At 44.7% G+C, this 15,267-nt stretch overlaps 1 protein-coding gene and 1 pseudogene across 1 annotated transcript in view; one reads left to right on the plus strand and one right to left on the minus strand.

The window, feature by feature from the left end:
- Positions 1-2,533: 2,533 nt before the first annotated feature.
- Positions 2,534-15,267, plus strand: part of CRLF3 (cytokine receptor like factor 3) — a 42,285-nt gene continuing 29,551 nt past the window's right edge. Inside the window, exon 1 of the mRNA XM_027519079.1 lies at positions 2,534-2,729. Coding sequence (XP_027374880.1) covers positions 2,613-2,729 — 117 coding nt within the window. The 5' untranslated portion in view covers positions 2,534-2,612. The remainder of the gene's footprint in view (positions 2,730-15,267) is intronic.
- On the minus strand, positions 8,684-9,976 carry LOC113878179 (annotated as a pseudogene).

Genomic DNA, 15,267 nt, shown 5'->3' on the forward strand with positions numbered 1-15,267 from the left:
TTTTAAACTCCTTGTTATTTTGGAAGGGAAAAGAGAGACCCATGTGGGGCCACACCAAGAAAAACCTTAAGATTCACCTCAGAAGCTACTTTTTCCAAGAAACTTTCCCTGATACCTTCTTCCTTCCACTTTACCTTTGGCTGGGTTAGGCAGCAGGTTTCTGTGCTTCTACTTATTGCATTCAATATATTAGAATACAAATTCCTGCTTATCTTTGTATGATTCCTCCCAGTGGACTATGAAGGCAAGTCCTAGGTCTTATTCCTGTTGATTCCCAACACTTGGCACAGAGCCAGACACATACCTTACACTCTTTAAACATTTTGTACATAAATATGTGCTTTTACTTGGCCATATTAACCAGAATTTGCACACTCCCTGTAAGGAAGACGTTTCAATTATTGTCAATTTTTAGAAATGTAGCTCACACATGTTTCCAAAATTGCTAGTCTCCTAAATCAAATTTTAGTGCTTTTTGGCAATGACATGTACTCAGTACATGGAGAAAAATGGAAGATGTCATTTTCTCCCCAATATTATACCATTTTCTCTTGATAACCATCACTGTTGTAATTCTGGAATACACACTTCTCCCACTTGACTGATGTACTTGGCGGTGGTTATTTAGTCGCTAAGTCACGTCTGACTCTCATGACCCCATGGACTGTAGCCCACCAGGCTCCTCTGTCCATGGGATTTCCCAGGCAAGAATATTGGAGTGGGTTGCCATTTCCTCCTCCAGGGGATCTTCCTGATGCAGGGATCGAACCCAGTTGAGATCTTCTGGAGGTTTTCTGAGTACCTGTTAACCTTCTTAACCTGAACTCCACGGCCCTTACTTTGCTCGACTTCATCTCCCAATATATTTCAGTCTTTCCTCTCCAGTCACAGTGGTCTGCCCCTCCTTCCTTACAGAATCCACTTAGATTCCTGCCTGCCTTATATGCTTCCCCACTTAGTTTTGTCCTACCTGGGGTGCCTCTCCTTACTCCTTTTTGTTTAGTTAATGCCTTGATTCATTCCACAGGTACTTGTTGAGCATCTATGGAGTGGCTGGCTAGTTTAGGATAATTTCCCACTTTCTCCAGAAGGGCTTTCCTTTTCTAAACTTCTCTAATCTCAAGTGTCATTTTAAAGAGTATGGTAGCAAGAACATGAGAGTCTGGCCCAGGAAAACTGAAATCTAGCCTCTAGTACAGATTCATTGTGTAACCTTGAGGCAGTCTGTTTCTGAGGGAAAGCAAGTCTACCACACTCGGCCAGGGGTCAGGAAACTATGTGTGGTGTGTGCTAAGTCACTTCAGTAGTGTCTGATTCTGCGGGCCTATGGCCTGTAGCCCTCCAGTTTCCTCTGACCACAGTCTAAATCTGACCTACCGCCTGTTTTTATTGGGCTCCTGAATGAAGAATGTTTTTTACCTTTTAAAGTAGTTGAAAAAAGATGCAAAGTATATTTTGTGACACATGACAATTAGGTGAAATTCAAATTTGTGTCCATAAGTATTATTTGGACATGGTCACGCCCACTTACTACACTGCAACAGAGGCCTTGCTATGCTATGCTAAGTCGCTTCAGTCGTGTCCGACTCTGTGTGACCCCATAGACGGCAGCCACCAGGCTCCCCCGTCCCTGGGATTCTCCAGGCAAGAACACTGGAGTGGGCTGCCACTTCCTTCTCCAATGCATGAAAGTGAAAAGTGAAAGTGAAGTTGCTCAGTCCTGTCCGACTCCCAGCGACCCCATGGACTGCAGCCTACCAGGCTCCTCCATCCATGGGATTTTCCAGGCAAAATTACTGGAGTGGGGTGCCATTGCCTTCTCCAACAGAGGCCTTATGGCCAGCCAAGCTCCACATTTTCACTACCTGGCTGGTACAGAAAAAGCTTGTCTTGGAGTTCCGGCAGGATTGAGGTACCTACGGGGGGCCCCACGCTTAGGCCTCTGTCTTGCCTGCTTTATTAGACTAGGAGCTTCTGGTGGGGGGGGTGATCCCTCTGAGCCTGGTGACTGGCTCAGGTAACCTCCTAAACCACTGGCCGCTGCAGGAATGCTCGTTCACTGACTCAATGGACATGAGTTTGAGTAAACTCCGGGAGTTGGTGATGGACAGGGAGCCCTGGCATGCTGCAGTCCATGGGGTCGCAAAGAGTCGGACACGACTGAGCGACTGAACTGAACTGAACTGAAGACAATTATTTAAGAGCCATTGGGGTTAAAATCCCGACGGCTTGATAAAGTTGATTCCTCTCTCTGTCCCTCTTTTTCCTCCGCTGTGGAATAGGGGTGCAAGGAGGCCTGGTAGTGAAAAGCCAGAAGGAGATAAGTTGTGCGAAGCACTTCGCTAGGTTCAGTTGTTAATCTTTCGTTGGCTGCACGCGGACTGGGAAGAACCCCCGCGGGCCAGGTGCGGCGCTTGAGCGCCGCCGGGAGGTTGGCGCAGGCGGCGCTGGGACCCTGACGCGGTCTCGCGCTGCCGTCAATCAAGGCCTCCGCGGGGCGGGGCGGGGCGGGGCTTCCGCCTGCGCTCGGCCGTACCGGGCCGCTCGGCGGCGCCTGGGACAGTAGGGAACCGCGCCCGCCGCCGCCGGCCGCGCGGCCGGACGAGGGGACGATGGAGCTGGAGCCCGAGCTGATGCTGCAGGAGGCCCGCGAGAGCGTGGAGGCTGCGCAGAGCTACCGCCGGGAGCTGAGCCAGAGGCTGCAGGGGCTGCGGGAGGCGCGGAGGCAGGTCGGAGGGCCGCGCCCGCTGGGGCGCTGTGGGCCCCGGGGAGGGCGCGGGGTGCCCGGCGGTGGGCGAGTGCAGGGAAGGCTGCGAGGGGCGGGAGTGTCCGGACACTCTGAAGGGAGGAGGGAAGCGGCTCTGAAGGCGCCGGAGCCTTGACTAGGTGTGAGGAAGGGGGAGGTGGGCTCTGAGGGGTGTGGGGGGAGGGGGTCCTGAGAGGAAGAGGCGCGTTTGGGGAATGGAGGGAGGGTGTGAGAGGTGTTTCCTAAGCTGTGTGGGGCGATACTGGGGATGCGAAGGGCTGCGAGGTTGGGGGGAGTCTGGGGTCCCAGCAGAAACCGAGGGCGTCGCAGAGAGTGGTCAAGATTGCGAGAGTTGGGGGCGGTGGAGGTTCATTGGAAAACCTGCCTTGTAGATGGAGATTGAGTTTAGAGAGCTCGAGGAAAATGTAGGGCAGTGAGTTGGGAGAGCGCAAATTGGAGGCAAAATGGACCGTGGAAGGGGAAGGACTAAAGAGAGGGACAGAGACAGGAGAAGAAGCAGAGTTAACACTAAATGAATGGAATTACTGTCTGAAAGTAGTCTTTAATATCTCCTGTGATCTTGAATGCATTAAAAAAAATCATTTAGCGGGTTCCCATTCTAGCGAGTTTGGATTTTAAAGTGAAGCTGTGTGGAAAGGGCAAAGGAAAGAAAATGAAACCCTTGAGGGATGGGATACAAAAGCGTAGGGAAATGGAAAAACAGATTTAAAGAGAGACGTGTTGAGAGGAGAAGCTAAATATACTTTCAAGTGACAGCAGTTATCTGCCCCGTGGGGACCTGGTCCTCAAAGATATAGGAGAGTCACATGGTTTCTCCACACCCTGGAACATATACGGAAAAAGATACAACCCGCGGCCAGTGTGTAGTAGGACAGATAATCCTCGAGCAACTTTTAATTCAGGTGTTTAATAAGTGCTTTTTGAATCAGTGGGATTCCAGCTGAGTGGAATCATATGAGTGAGTGGCATTTTTCTTCATCACACTTGTCAGTAATCTATTTGGTCATCCGAGTAGTTCTCATGCTGCAAAGAATCTGAAAATTACAACTAGTTGAATAGTACTGTGCTAAGAGTGCCTTTGGCTATTCTCATCATCAAGGTTACTCAACCTGCTTGAGGTTTTATACATTTTAAAATTCTTGTAGGTTTTTTTTAATAATTATTTTCCCTTTTGACTCTGCTACGTCTTCATTGCTTTTGTGCTGGGTCTTCGTTGCCTTTGCGTGGGCTTTCTGTGGTTGCGGCAAGTGGGGCCTGCTCTCTAGTTGCAGCAGGCGCACTTCTCAGTTGCAGCGACTTCTCATGTTGCACAGCCCTCTAGGGCCAGAGGGCTTCGGTAGTTGCAGCGTGCAGACTCAGTAGTTGTGGCTTAGTTGCTCTGCAGCATGTGGGATCTTCCTGAAGCAGGAATCGAGCCAGTGTCCTCTGCTTTGGCTGGCAGATTCTAATCCACTGTGCCACTAGGGAGGTCCTAAAATTCTTGTAGATTTTTAAATGAAGGTCAGGCATCATTTGTAGTTTAGTAGCAAATCTGAGAGGGAAATCTAGATATGGTGATCCTCACTTGATGAATACTTTTTTTAAGGCCTTCCAATACATTCATCTTGATTTCCACTTGACAACATCTGTATTATTCCTTCTGCTATTGTGAAACAGAGGTTCTAAATCTAGGGTATGTTTAAAAAGAGATTTAAGTATCTCTTATTATATGATTATTCAGCCAGTTAAGATATCTTATATATGAATGAGACCGTTGTTTAACGGTATCAACAATTAAGAAACAGTAGAGTTGATATTATATTCCCTGATGGCTCAGTGGGTAAAGAATCTACCTGCAGTGCAAGAGACACAGAAGACACTGGTTCGATCCCTGGGTCGGGAAGATCCCCTGGAGAAGGAAATGGTAACCCACTCCAGAGATTCCTGGAGAATCCCATGGACAGAGGAGCCTGGTGGGCTACAGTCCATGGGGTCGCAAAGAGTCGGACACGACTAAGCAGCTGAACACACACACAGAGTTGATATTAAATGAATGAATGAGCTTAGCACCTGGGAGTAGTACTTATTAATTTCTCATGTGTAATTGAATACATTAAAACAATTCAGTATGATCTCATTCTGAGTTTCCAAACCTACATTCTTTAAATTTCCATGTCCAATAATTTAAATACGGGACACACTTCCCTATAATTTAGTGGAGTTTAGTATGGGGTTTCCCACTCCAGTACTTTTGCCTAGAAAATCCCATGGACGGAGGAGCCTGGTAGGCTGCAGTCCATGGGGTCGCTGAGGGTTGGACACGACTGAGCAACTTCACTTTCACTTTTCACTTTCATGCATTGGAGAAGGAAATGACAACCCACTCCAGTGTTCTTGCCTGGAGAATCCCAGGGACGGGGGAGCCTGGTGGGCTGCCGTCTATGGGGTCGCACAGAGTTGGACACGACTGAAGCGACTTAGCAGCAGCAGCAGTATGGGGTTTTGTTTTGTTTTTGAGTTCCCTTGTCTCAGGCTTGAAACAGAAAACACTAGGAGAACATCCATTATGCTTAGGTTCTCAATAACACTGCCTTCCAAGTAGACGGAGTAATATGGTAGTTCTCCCGTGTGACCTGAAATGTGTTTTGTGCCAGTGCCAGTTACAGTGGCTTCTGGTTCTATTGGGCTGGCCAAAAAGTTTGTAAGATCGTGTGGAAAAACCTGAACAAACTTTATCGTCAACCCAATAAAAGCTTTAATTCTTTCTCAGAGTTCATTCTAGTGGGTTGTACATGTTTGGATTTGGAGAATACGTCCTCTATCAACTTGCAGTCTAAGGAGGATCTGTGTTACAAAAATGTTATCGAAATAAGCAGCTGCTTTTGTTTAGTGGTTGGGATATTTTTAGGGTTCCAGTCATTTTCAGAATAACTACATAAAATATATGGCTTTTCAGTCAAAGGTTTTGTGTGGAGGATGAATGAGAGAGCAGAGAAAAAGGATGTTCCCTTCGTATATATATTTCTACTTGCTGATTTTACTTCCTTATAGAATTTTTAAAATTCATGTATAATTTACAGACTGTACCTTAAAATGTACAATTCAGCAGTTTTTAGTGTATTTGCAAAGTTGTGCAACCGTCACCACTGTCTGTTTCCAGAACCTTTCATCACCCCAAAAAAGAAATGCTTTATGTCTCTATTTGGACTGGCCTATTTAGCGCATGTCATAAAAATGAAACCATACTGAATGTGACCCCTTGCGACTGGCTTCTTTGACTTAGGCATAATGTTTTCAAGTTCATTCATGTGGTAGCATGTATTGACACTTTAGTTCTTTTTGTGGCTGAGTAATATTTTGTGGATAAAGCACGTTTTATGTTTCCAACCATCAGCTGATAGACATTTGGGTTGATTTCACTCTTTGGCTATTATGAATAATGTTGCTGTGAACATTCATGGATGAGTTTCCGTGTAGATATTTGTATATTTGAGAATATACTTAGGAATTGCTGGGTCATGTGGTAACTCTTTGTTTAACGTTCTCAAGAACTCTTGGCATACTTTTTATCTTTGTTTTTGTTTCTTACCCTTGAAAAATCTCTCATGAAATTTGCCTCCTGTTAGGAAATCATGTCTGTGAAAGTTTAGAAGGAACAAGAGTAACGTCTTTTACTGTCAATCCTTTAGAGTCAAAAACAACTGCCAGCATGCAGCAGTTTCTCCTCTTGTGGTTAAGTTGAAGCCTTAGCCTCTGTCTTCAGAGAAAAGGAAGTTCTGTGTAGGAATGAAGTGTAGTCTGTAACTCTTACTGTTTGAATGTGTTAAACGCTAGAGACGGGTCTTCAGGAAATCAGGTGATATTTACAGTCAACTTGGCCTCACTGATGTCGAAATCATTAAGAATAGTTCTATATAGCTCCCTGGAATCCTTGGTATTAAGATGTAAATGCCAAGGAAATCAACTCCCACCGTCTTTAAATACTTATCTGTTCATTCATTCAGTGAATATGTATTGGGTGCCTCTTGTGGGTCAGAGATACTTCTAGGTCCTAGAAATACTGTGGTGAGGGAAACAGACCACTGCCCTCACAGATGTAATCTTTTCCTTCTGTGGCTAATCATTAGACTTCCGCCTCAAAACAAAACAAATAGAAGAAATTTAAATTCTTGTGTATTCGTTTTCAGATTTCACTTCCATCGTGTTCTTCATCCCTTGTTTATTTCTACAGGGTTGACTTTCCTGCTTGTTGTGAGTAGAGATAGCTGATTAGGATGTCACATAGTAATGTCAGCTGGCCAGTCAGAGATGCCTCACGGAGTGACACCAGCGTGATGACATTGCCACGGTCCAGAGCCTCATCTTTAAGCGTTGCAGGTCCAGAAACTCCATCTTTGTACATTATCAAAGGGGGGTTAGATTGAGGTACTGGAGATGGTAGAAATACCGATATTCCAGTCTGTGTACAGTTAATAGTTCACTCCATAAAATAAATGTGTTGGCCATCATGTGCCTCTAATTAGTGTGATTCAGTGTCTCAGAGGGCGCTGACAAGAGCAGATCCCTGCTGTTTCAGAATAATGGTCCAGATCCTGGTGTCTAATTAAGATACTGTTTGGTGAGGACCCTGGCCAGCTCTGGCCAGTGGGTGTCCCTTTGATCATTGCTACTACAAATGTGGTCTATGTCTGCAGTAGGGGCATCCTGACCTGAGAGTTGATGAAGAATGCAGGAATCAGGCCCCACCCAGACCTCCTGAATAGTCATCTGTACTTTAACAATATTGCTGGGTGTGATGTGTTTGCACATTAAACATTGCAGCACAGGGCCTTGGAGTGTACCATTAACACTTCATCAGCTCTCTGCCGATTTAACCCTTAGATGTGTTGTAAAATGTTGTGGTTTGTCATCAAGATTTTTTTTATAACTTTATTTTTATTTATTTTTGGCTGTGATGGGTCTTTATTGCTGGGAGGGCTCTTTAGTTCTGGGGAGTGGAAGCGACTCTTTGGTTGTGGTGCGCAGGCTTCCCACTGGTGGCTTCTCTTGTCTTGGAGTGTGGGCTCCAGTAACTCCAGCACGTGGGCTCAGTAGTTGTGGCTCCTGGGCGCCAGGGCACAGGCTCAATAGTTGTGGTGCCCAGGCTTTGTTGCACCGTGGCATGTGGGGTCTTCCCAGGTCAGGGATGGAACCCGTGTCTCCTGCATTGGCAGGTGGATTCTTTACCACTGACCCACCAGGGAAGCCCTAGCCTCAAGATTAAAATGTTGTTTGAAATTGCATGGGTTTGTTAGACAATTATACAATGTCAGACAAGTGATTAGTTGAGAATCTCAAGCCAGCACTTGTTTCAGCATGTCTTAAACATCTGTAATGCAACCATTTGTCTCTCACGGTATTTTGTTTTCAGATTTTTTTCTTTAAAAATAATCTATTAGTTTTGGATCACAAAATATAGGAAAGACACAAAGGTGATGCCTGTGACCACTTGGCTGCACTTCCTTTCCATTAACTCTTTCTTAAAATCCCAGACCTGTGCTACCCAAGCATTCTCTCATATCCTAACAGATACAGAGTATAGTATCCGACCACGTGGAAACCTTAAACACACACCCTGCAGCGATGTGGGATCCCTTCCAACTAAGTCTTCCAGCTCACTTTTGCCAATATTGCAACTGCACTGGTTATTCCAACTGTGTCCTAAAGCTCATGAACGAATAGGTCCCAAATGATGTCTGCACAGCCCTCCACTTTTTTTTTTTGCCTCCACCTTTTAAAAGTCCTTTCTTAAACAGCTGGGCTTCCCAGGTGACACAGTGGTAAAAAATACACCCACCACTGCAGGAGACGTAAGAGACATGGGTTCGATCCCTGGGTCGGGAAGATACCCTAGAGTAGGAAGTGGCAGCGCATTCCAGTATGCTTGCCTGGAAATTCCATGGACACGAGAAGCCTGGCAGGCTACAGTGCATGGGTTGCAAAGAGTCAGACAGGACTGAGCATGCATGCTTCTTAAACAGCAGTGACTAAGGCCCCTTTGCTGTACCCAGTCTTCTAAGCCCCAGGCTGCCTGTGGCACCTGGATGGCAGCCCCTAGGGGTCCCCCACATCCTAGGGTGGCGATGGAGGAAGGGCAGGCCTGGCCAAGCATGAAGAATAAGTAGTCAGTTTTATTGGGCTCAGACTAGAAATCCATGAGTCTTGAGGACCTCTGTGAATTTGTCGGTTTTCTTCCTCTATGTTCTTTTCAGCCTGCTCCATAGCCTCATGAGCTGCTGCTTTTTCCAACAGCGGATCTTGGCCGTCTCCTTTCTCTTCTCCTCTAGGGTGGCTGTTACCACCTGGTGGTACTTGCAGCCAGCCTCACGAGCCAGACACCCTACGTGCAGGCGAACTTCGGAATAGGCTTCAGACGTACAGCCTTGAGGGCAGCGGGAACCACCATCGGCTTTTTCTTTTCGTAGGGTGGCGGGATCCCGTCAAACACCTTGAGGTGGCCCGGAGCGGCTGGGCCACGCTTGGTCTTGTGGGCCGCCTGCCTTGCACTGTCTGCCAGAAGATGTGTCTGGGGGCTCGGAAGTGGTCGGGGCCCCCAGAGGGGTTGGTGTTCATCTGCTTGCAGAGGAAGGCCAGGTACTTCCGTGTCCTTCTGTGGAAGCTGTCAGCACTGTTGATGCCCTCACAGTGCAGGACCACAGCCTTCCCGTCCAGAAGCACCCGCTTGGCCATGACGGCTGCCCGGTGGCCCAGTAGATGGCCTTGGCCATCGAGCCCCAGGACCTGCCTCTCCATCATCTTCAGCAGCCGCCTGGGAAAGCTGTTTTCAAACTTTTAAATAGTAGATTTCAGCTAATTTTTTGAGGATCTTACTAGAAACCTTGATATTCCTAATGTACCACACCAGGTTCTCCATAGATCATTATTCCCACAGGATTTGAAAACATGTAGCGTATTTAACACTCAGTGTGGGGAACTCAGTGCAGGGAAAAATAAGTTATTTCAGAAAACCAGGGCAGGAAGTCTTAGTAGCTCAGCAAAGAAAAGAAAGCTATTAACTGCTTCTTTTATCTCCCACTTCCCCTTCTGTTACCCATTTTCAAAACAGTCCAAAAATCTGTTTGAGAATAATTTGTTACTGCAGTGTCACTTAAAATGTTCCTTTTGCATCCTGTGTGTGTGCACGCTCAGTTGTGTCAAACTCTTTGTGACTGCCCCCGCCCCCCGACTGTAGCCCACCAGGCTCCTCTGTCCTTGGAATTTTCCAGGCAAGAATGCTGGAGAGGGTTGCCATTTCCTTCTCCAAGGGATCTTCCTGACCCTGGAATTGAACCCATGTCTCCTGCTTTGGCAGGCGGATTCTTTACCACTGAGCCACCTGAGAAATCCATTATAGTGTCCTAAGAAAAGGTTAAATCCCAAGCTGGAGAAACCTAAGAAGAAATGAAATAATTTGAAAATAACTCATAATTCTATTTACAGACAACCACTGTTAACATTTGGTGTATCCTTCTAGACATATTATTTTGTCAAATTGAAAAACTACTGTATAGTAGTTTTGCAACTTTATATATGCTTTTTTCTTTTGGCTCATGTTATATCATAAGCGACAGATTTCCCATGTACAGTCTAATTTTTAATCCAGAGGTGAATTAAAATTACCTAGATACTTACAGAGTATTTGTTGGTAGCAGGCTGAAAAGTATTGACTCAGATATGTCAAAATACAAAACAGAAGCAAAGCTCTAGAAGCAAAACTAAATAATCAACCACCAAGGGGGAAAAAGCTGCACATATATTTGTGTGCAAAAGACCACATATTTACATTGGCTTTTTAGTCATCTTTTCTCAAACAAGTCTTCACAAATTGTCTTTAAGCACAGCACTCTGAGAGCTGCTTGTTGAGTCCAAACTCACTTGAAATATAGTAGGAAATGAGAATTCATAAAAGCATTTGGAATTAATGTTAAACTCAGGGAGCTTAATTAAAAAGTGTGTGAGTGTCACAGAAGGGCCCAGTTTATTTCTGTCTGGGATTTTTTTTTTTTTCCCAAGATAGAATGTGATGTAAATTTTACTTTGATACAGAAGAACTGTTCTTATTACTAGAAACCTGGTAAATTATATGACTAATTTGTGATCTCAAAAGCCAAACAAATGTAGGACAGGCTTTGGGTTTGTTTTTTGGGTGGGGGGAGTCCACTGGGATCTTAGTTCACTGACCCGAGATCAAACCTCGGCCCTGGCAGTGAAAGCACCAAGTCCAAACTCCTGGACTCCCAGGGAATTCCCAGGACAGGCTTTTATTATTATTTCAAGACTATTTATTAGTATTTATCTATTCATTTGTCTGCACCGGGTCTTCATTGTGCCATGTGGGATCTTTGATCTTTTCATTGCAGCCTGTGGGATGTGGTTTCCTGACCAGGGATCAAACCCTGGGCCCCTGCATTGAGAGCACGCAGTCTTAGCCACTGGACTACCTGTGAAGCCCCATGCTTTGCTTGTTGAGGGATATCCATGAATCATTTATATTTGCAGTTGTTTTACTTTGTTTGCATTTGCCCCCGTTAGTCATAAGACCTTGAGACACTTAACTTTCCCAGTGCCTCACTTTCCTTCCTATCTGTACAATGAGGATAGGGATAGGACCTACTTTATTTGGCCACTGTGGGAATTAAAGGGAGAAATGTATTTAAAATGTTTAACACAATGCCTGGGACTTAGGAACTGCTTAATCAACGTTAGCTGTAGAACTAACACCACTATATTATCATCCAGGGTGACCTCCCCTACTTTCCCACTGGCATCTAATTCTTGAAACGTCTCCTCTCTCTTCCAGCAGAAAGGGCTTTTTGAGCTCTGATGGCAGTTTGTGGCTGTCCCACTTACATAAGAACTTAATACTTTTTACTTTAGTTACGGGGGCATGCAACTCTCTCCTTTACTAGAATGACACAGTTTTCTGAGGTCAGGATCATGCTTTATTCATCTTTATAACCCTAGTTCCTGGCACATACTAAAGCTCAATAAATATTGAATGAGTGCTTTTATGAATGTTGTGGGTGTACTTTTGCAGACATTCATTTAGATTGTTCGTGGCCTTGATTATATTCACCCTATTCACTAATGCAGATAATCACGAATTAAACATTTGTTTTGTCATGATTTGGTTATTTGTTGCTACATAATAAACTATGTCAGAGCATAATGGCTTAAAAGGCTTGCTTAGTGTTCTGGGGACTGACTGGGGCTCAGCTGGGCAGTTCTCCTGATTTTGCTGGCAGCTCTTCTGTAATTGCAGTCAGATGGCAGCTGAGGCCGGAATGTTCAAGATGGAATATTTACTTACCTGTTTGGAGCCTAAAGTGGTAGCAGGGCTCGGCTGGAATGCTGGCGTGGCTGGGCCTGGCTGCCAGGCCCTCTTTCTTCCTCCCACCCCTCACACTTTCCTCCTCCCCCACACTTTCCTCCCCCCTCAACTTGGTCTCTCAAGAAGGATAGCCATGCTTCGTAAATGGCAGGACCCCTGAAAGTGCAAAAGCAGAAGTTGCCAGGTCGTCTTAAGGCTGCGGCCTGGAGCCAGCACAGTTCAGCTCCTGCCTGTAACGATGCACGGATGACTGCATTGCTAGTCACCGCCCAGCCTGTATTCTCACCGAGAGGTCTCTACGAGGATCTGAGTGCCACAAGGCATAGTTTATGGTTCCCTGGGGCCATTAATGTAACAGACTGCCAAATCATATAGTAAAGTTTTCCTTTTGAAAGTTTAGTAAGCGTTTTTTAAGAAAGCCTAACTGTAAGAGAGACAAGAAGGAAATGTAGCAGCGCTTTTGAGTCCATACATGAAGCAGACAGTTCAGATTTTCTGCCATTTGACTGGCTTTGTGACGTGGGCAAGTTCATCTCTCTGATTCCTGTAGGTCACTCACCTACAGATGATTTCTTCATAGGGTTGTGGTAGAATTTAAGTGAGAGCACGGCTATAAGTACCTGGTACACAGGTGTTCAGTAAGTGGGGACGGCTGCTATATTGTTATTATTGCCATTATTATTACTATTATTATTAATGACTTATGTCTTGGTGTCAGTGTGAAGACAAACAGCTAATCCTGTGAACCCAGAGGGAACATTTTGGTTAGCTTCTTTAATTTCAGTTGATTACTTTGTATCTTTGTCTCTTATTTTTGATTCCTATGTTCTTGTTAGCTGATCATATTTAAAGCCAGCCTCTAATAATTTTAGTTTCCTATAAGCAAAACAGTTGGGAGTATAAATTCTTAGATTAAAGTTGGAGGATAAAAATTCTTTTCTTCTGTAGTCATGAAAATCCAGGGTTTAGAGGAGATTCCAGTTACTTCATTTCCTGAAACACAGGCATGTTATGTTATAGACAGAGCTACTATATATTGCCACTTAAGACCAGAGATGTCTTAAATCAGATTCTACACAGGCTTTTTGATATTTTAGTAGCTAAACTCTAGAGCAAAATCAGTATCAGTCACTATTGTCTTGGAGGGCTGTGAAGTATCTTTTACTAGGGTTTTGTATGGCTTTGTACTGTTACATAAGCTTATTCACTTTTTGAGAACTTCTGTAAAACTTTAAAAGTTGCTTTGGAATTAAAATCAACTGCAGTGAAAAGTTTGTAAATTTTAATGGTCTGTTATACTAGAAGTTTTAGTAGAAAATTGGTTCTGAATATTGTTAATCAATATAAATAATGTATATTACATTTCCTTTCTGAGACCTTGAGTTATGTATCATTTGTATCCTTCTTAAATTTACTTTGTTACAAATTGTAACAGTTGTTTTGCCCTGAGTGGTTGTCTACCACACCTTTCCTTATGCAAGGACAAGAAATACACATTGTGGCAGGAAATGTCTTCAACCAATCACTTAACTTTACAGGTTTACCAGAATGCCTTAAAACGGATTCTGGGGGACTTCCCTGGCAGTCCAGTGGTTAGGACTGTGCAGTTCGAATGCATAGTGTGTGTGTGTGTGTTCCCTGGTTGGGGAAGTAAGGTCCCTCATGCCACATGGCCAAAAATGAAAAAATAATTTAAAAACAAACAAAATGGGGTCTGTACGCACTAAGCAGCTTGGTGCCTGGACAGACCGTGAACCTTTGAGTCATGCTGTTTTCTGGCACCCGGAGGCTGTGGGGAAGTTTTTTGGCTTCTTTGAGCTTTTTCTTCAATGTAGACAGTACAGACCCACCTCTCACAGTTGTTGGGATGAGTGAACAAGCTAACAGTGAGCCCACTGGACCATGGTGCCACATCAAGTACCAAGAAATTCACTCAGCAGTGAAGTCCACATTTTAAAATTAGTTGTGTAAAAGCCCAAGGAATGACCTTGATTGGTTACATGATTTGATTAAAGGTGACTGTAGCTTTGAATTAAGAGCTATTTCTGGGAGAAGAAACTGGTGCCAGGGAAGTGTCAAGTTTGAAACAGTGGTGGTCCAGGATTTATAAGCAAAAAGGAGTCACATTTACAATGAAATGAGAGGAGGTGAGTTTGGAAATGGATTCTCCCTTCTCGGGCCCTCTCACTGCTTTGTGTTCACACATTTCCTTTTTTTCTGAGGTTCTGAAACAAAACAAAACGTAGTGGGGCTCTGCAGCAGCAGCAGGAGCTTTTGAATTCTTTCTAAAGAGGAAGTTGACTTTACCCAACCAGTGCACTTCCTGTGTGTGTGGTATCCGTTAGGGAGAGATGCAGGACCTCCTTGGTACAGCGCTTGACTGCAGAATTTCCTCTTGCTGGTGGCGGTGGGGGGTCGAACTGTATTTCAGAGCTCCAGTTTGTCGTCTTCGTTTATCCTGGTATCTGTGAGGTCTGTGTGAATCACCTTGTTACCGTTGCAGGTTCTGATCCAATAATTCGGGATAGGACCTGAGATTTTCCATTTCTAACCATATTCCAGGTGAGATGTATCAAAATCCTAAGGCATTCTTTCCCTGGTTCTTTTTGAAAGGTTTTAAACACATACATGGGGTGGGGGAGCTTCTCTGGTGACTCAGACGGTAAAGAATCTGCCTGCAATGCAGGAGACCTGGGTTCAATCCCTGGGGTCAGGAAGATCCCCTGGAGAAGGTAATGCCTACCCACTGCAGCATTCTTGCCTGGGAAATCCCGTGGGCAGAGGAGCCTGGCAGGCTACAGTCCATGGGGTCACAAAGAGTCGGACACTGCTGTGTCCGACTGACACACACATACAAACACATACACGATTAACGTAATTGTAATGAACAACACTTAGTTGCTAGTTTTTACGTATGTTAGGGCCTGATTCTCAGGTACCTGATCCCACAGTTGGGTGATGTGCTAAAGCAAGGACATTTTTAATATAACCCTCTTATTTTTTTAAACTTCAACTTAGATTTAGAAGTTCTCTAGTAACTTTACAGAGATTAATAGCAATTAAACTTGTTAGAATTTCTTTGTTCTTTATGATTTAAGAAATTATTTCACTTACTGCACAAGCAGCGTTGTAACTTACGTTAATGTTGAAA

The sequence above is a fragment of the Bos indicus x Bos taurus genome, chromosome 19, assembly GCF_003369695.1.
Source record: "Bos indicus x Bos taurus breed Angus x Brahman F1 hybrid chromosome 19, Bos_hybrid_MaternalHap_v2.0, whole genome shotgun sequence".
NCBI classification, from domain to species: Eukaryota; Metazoa; Chordata; class Mammalia; order Artiodactyla; family Bovidae; genus Bos; species Bos indicus x Bos taurus.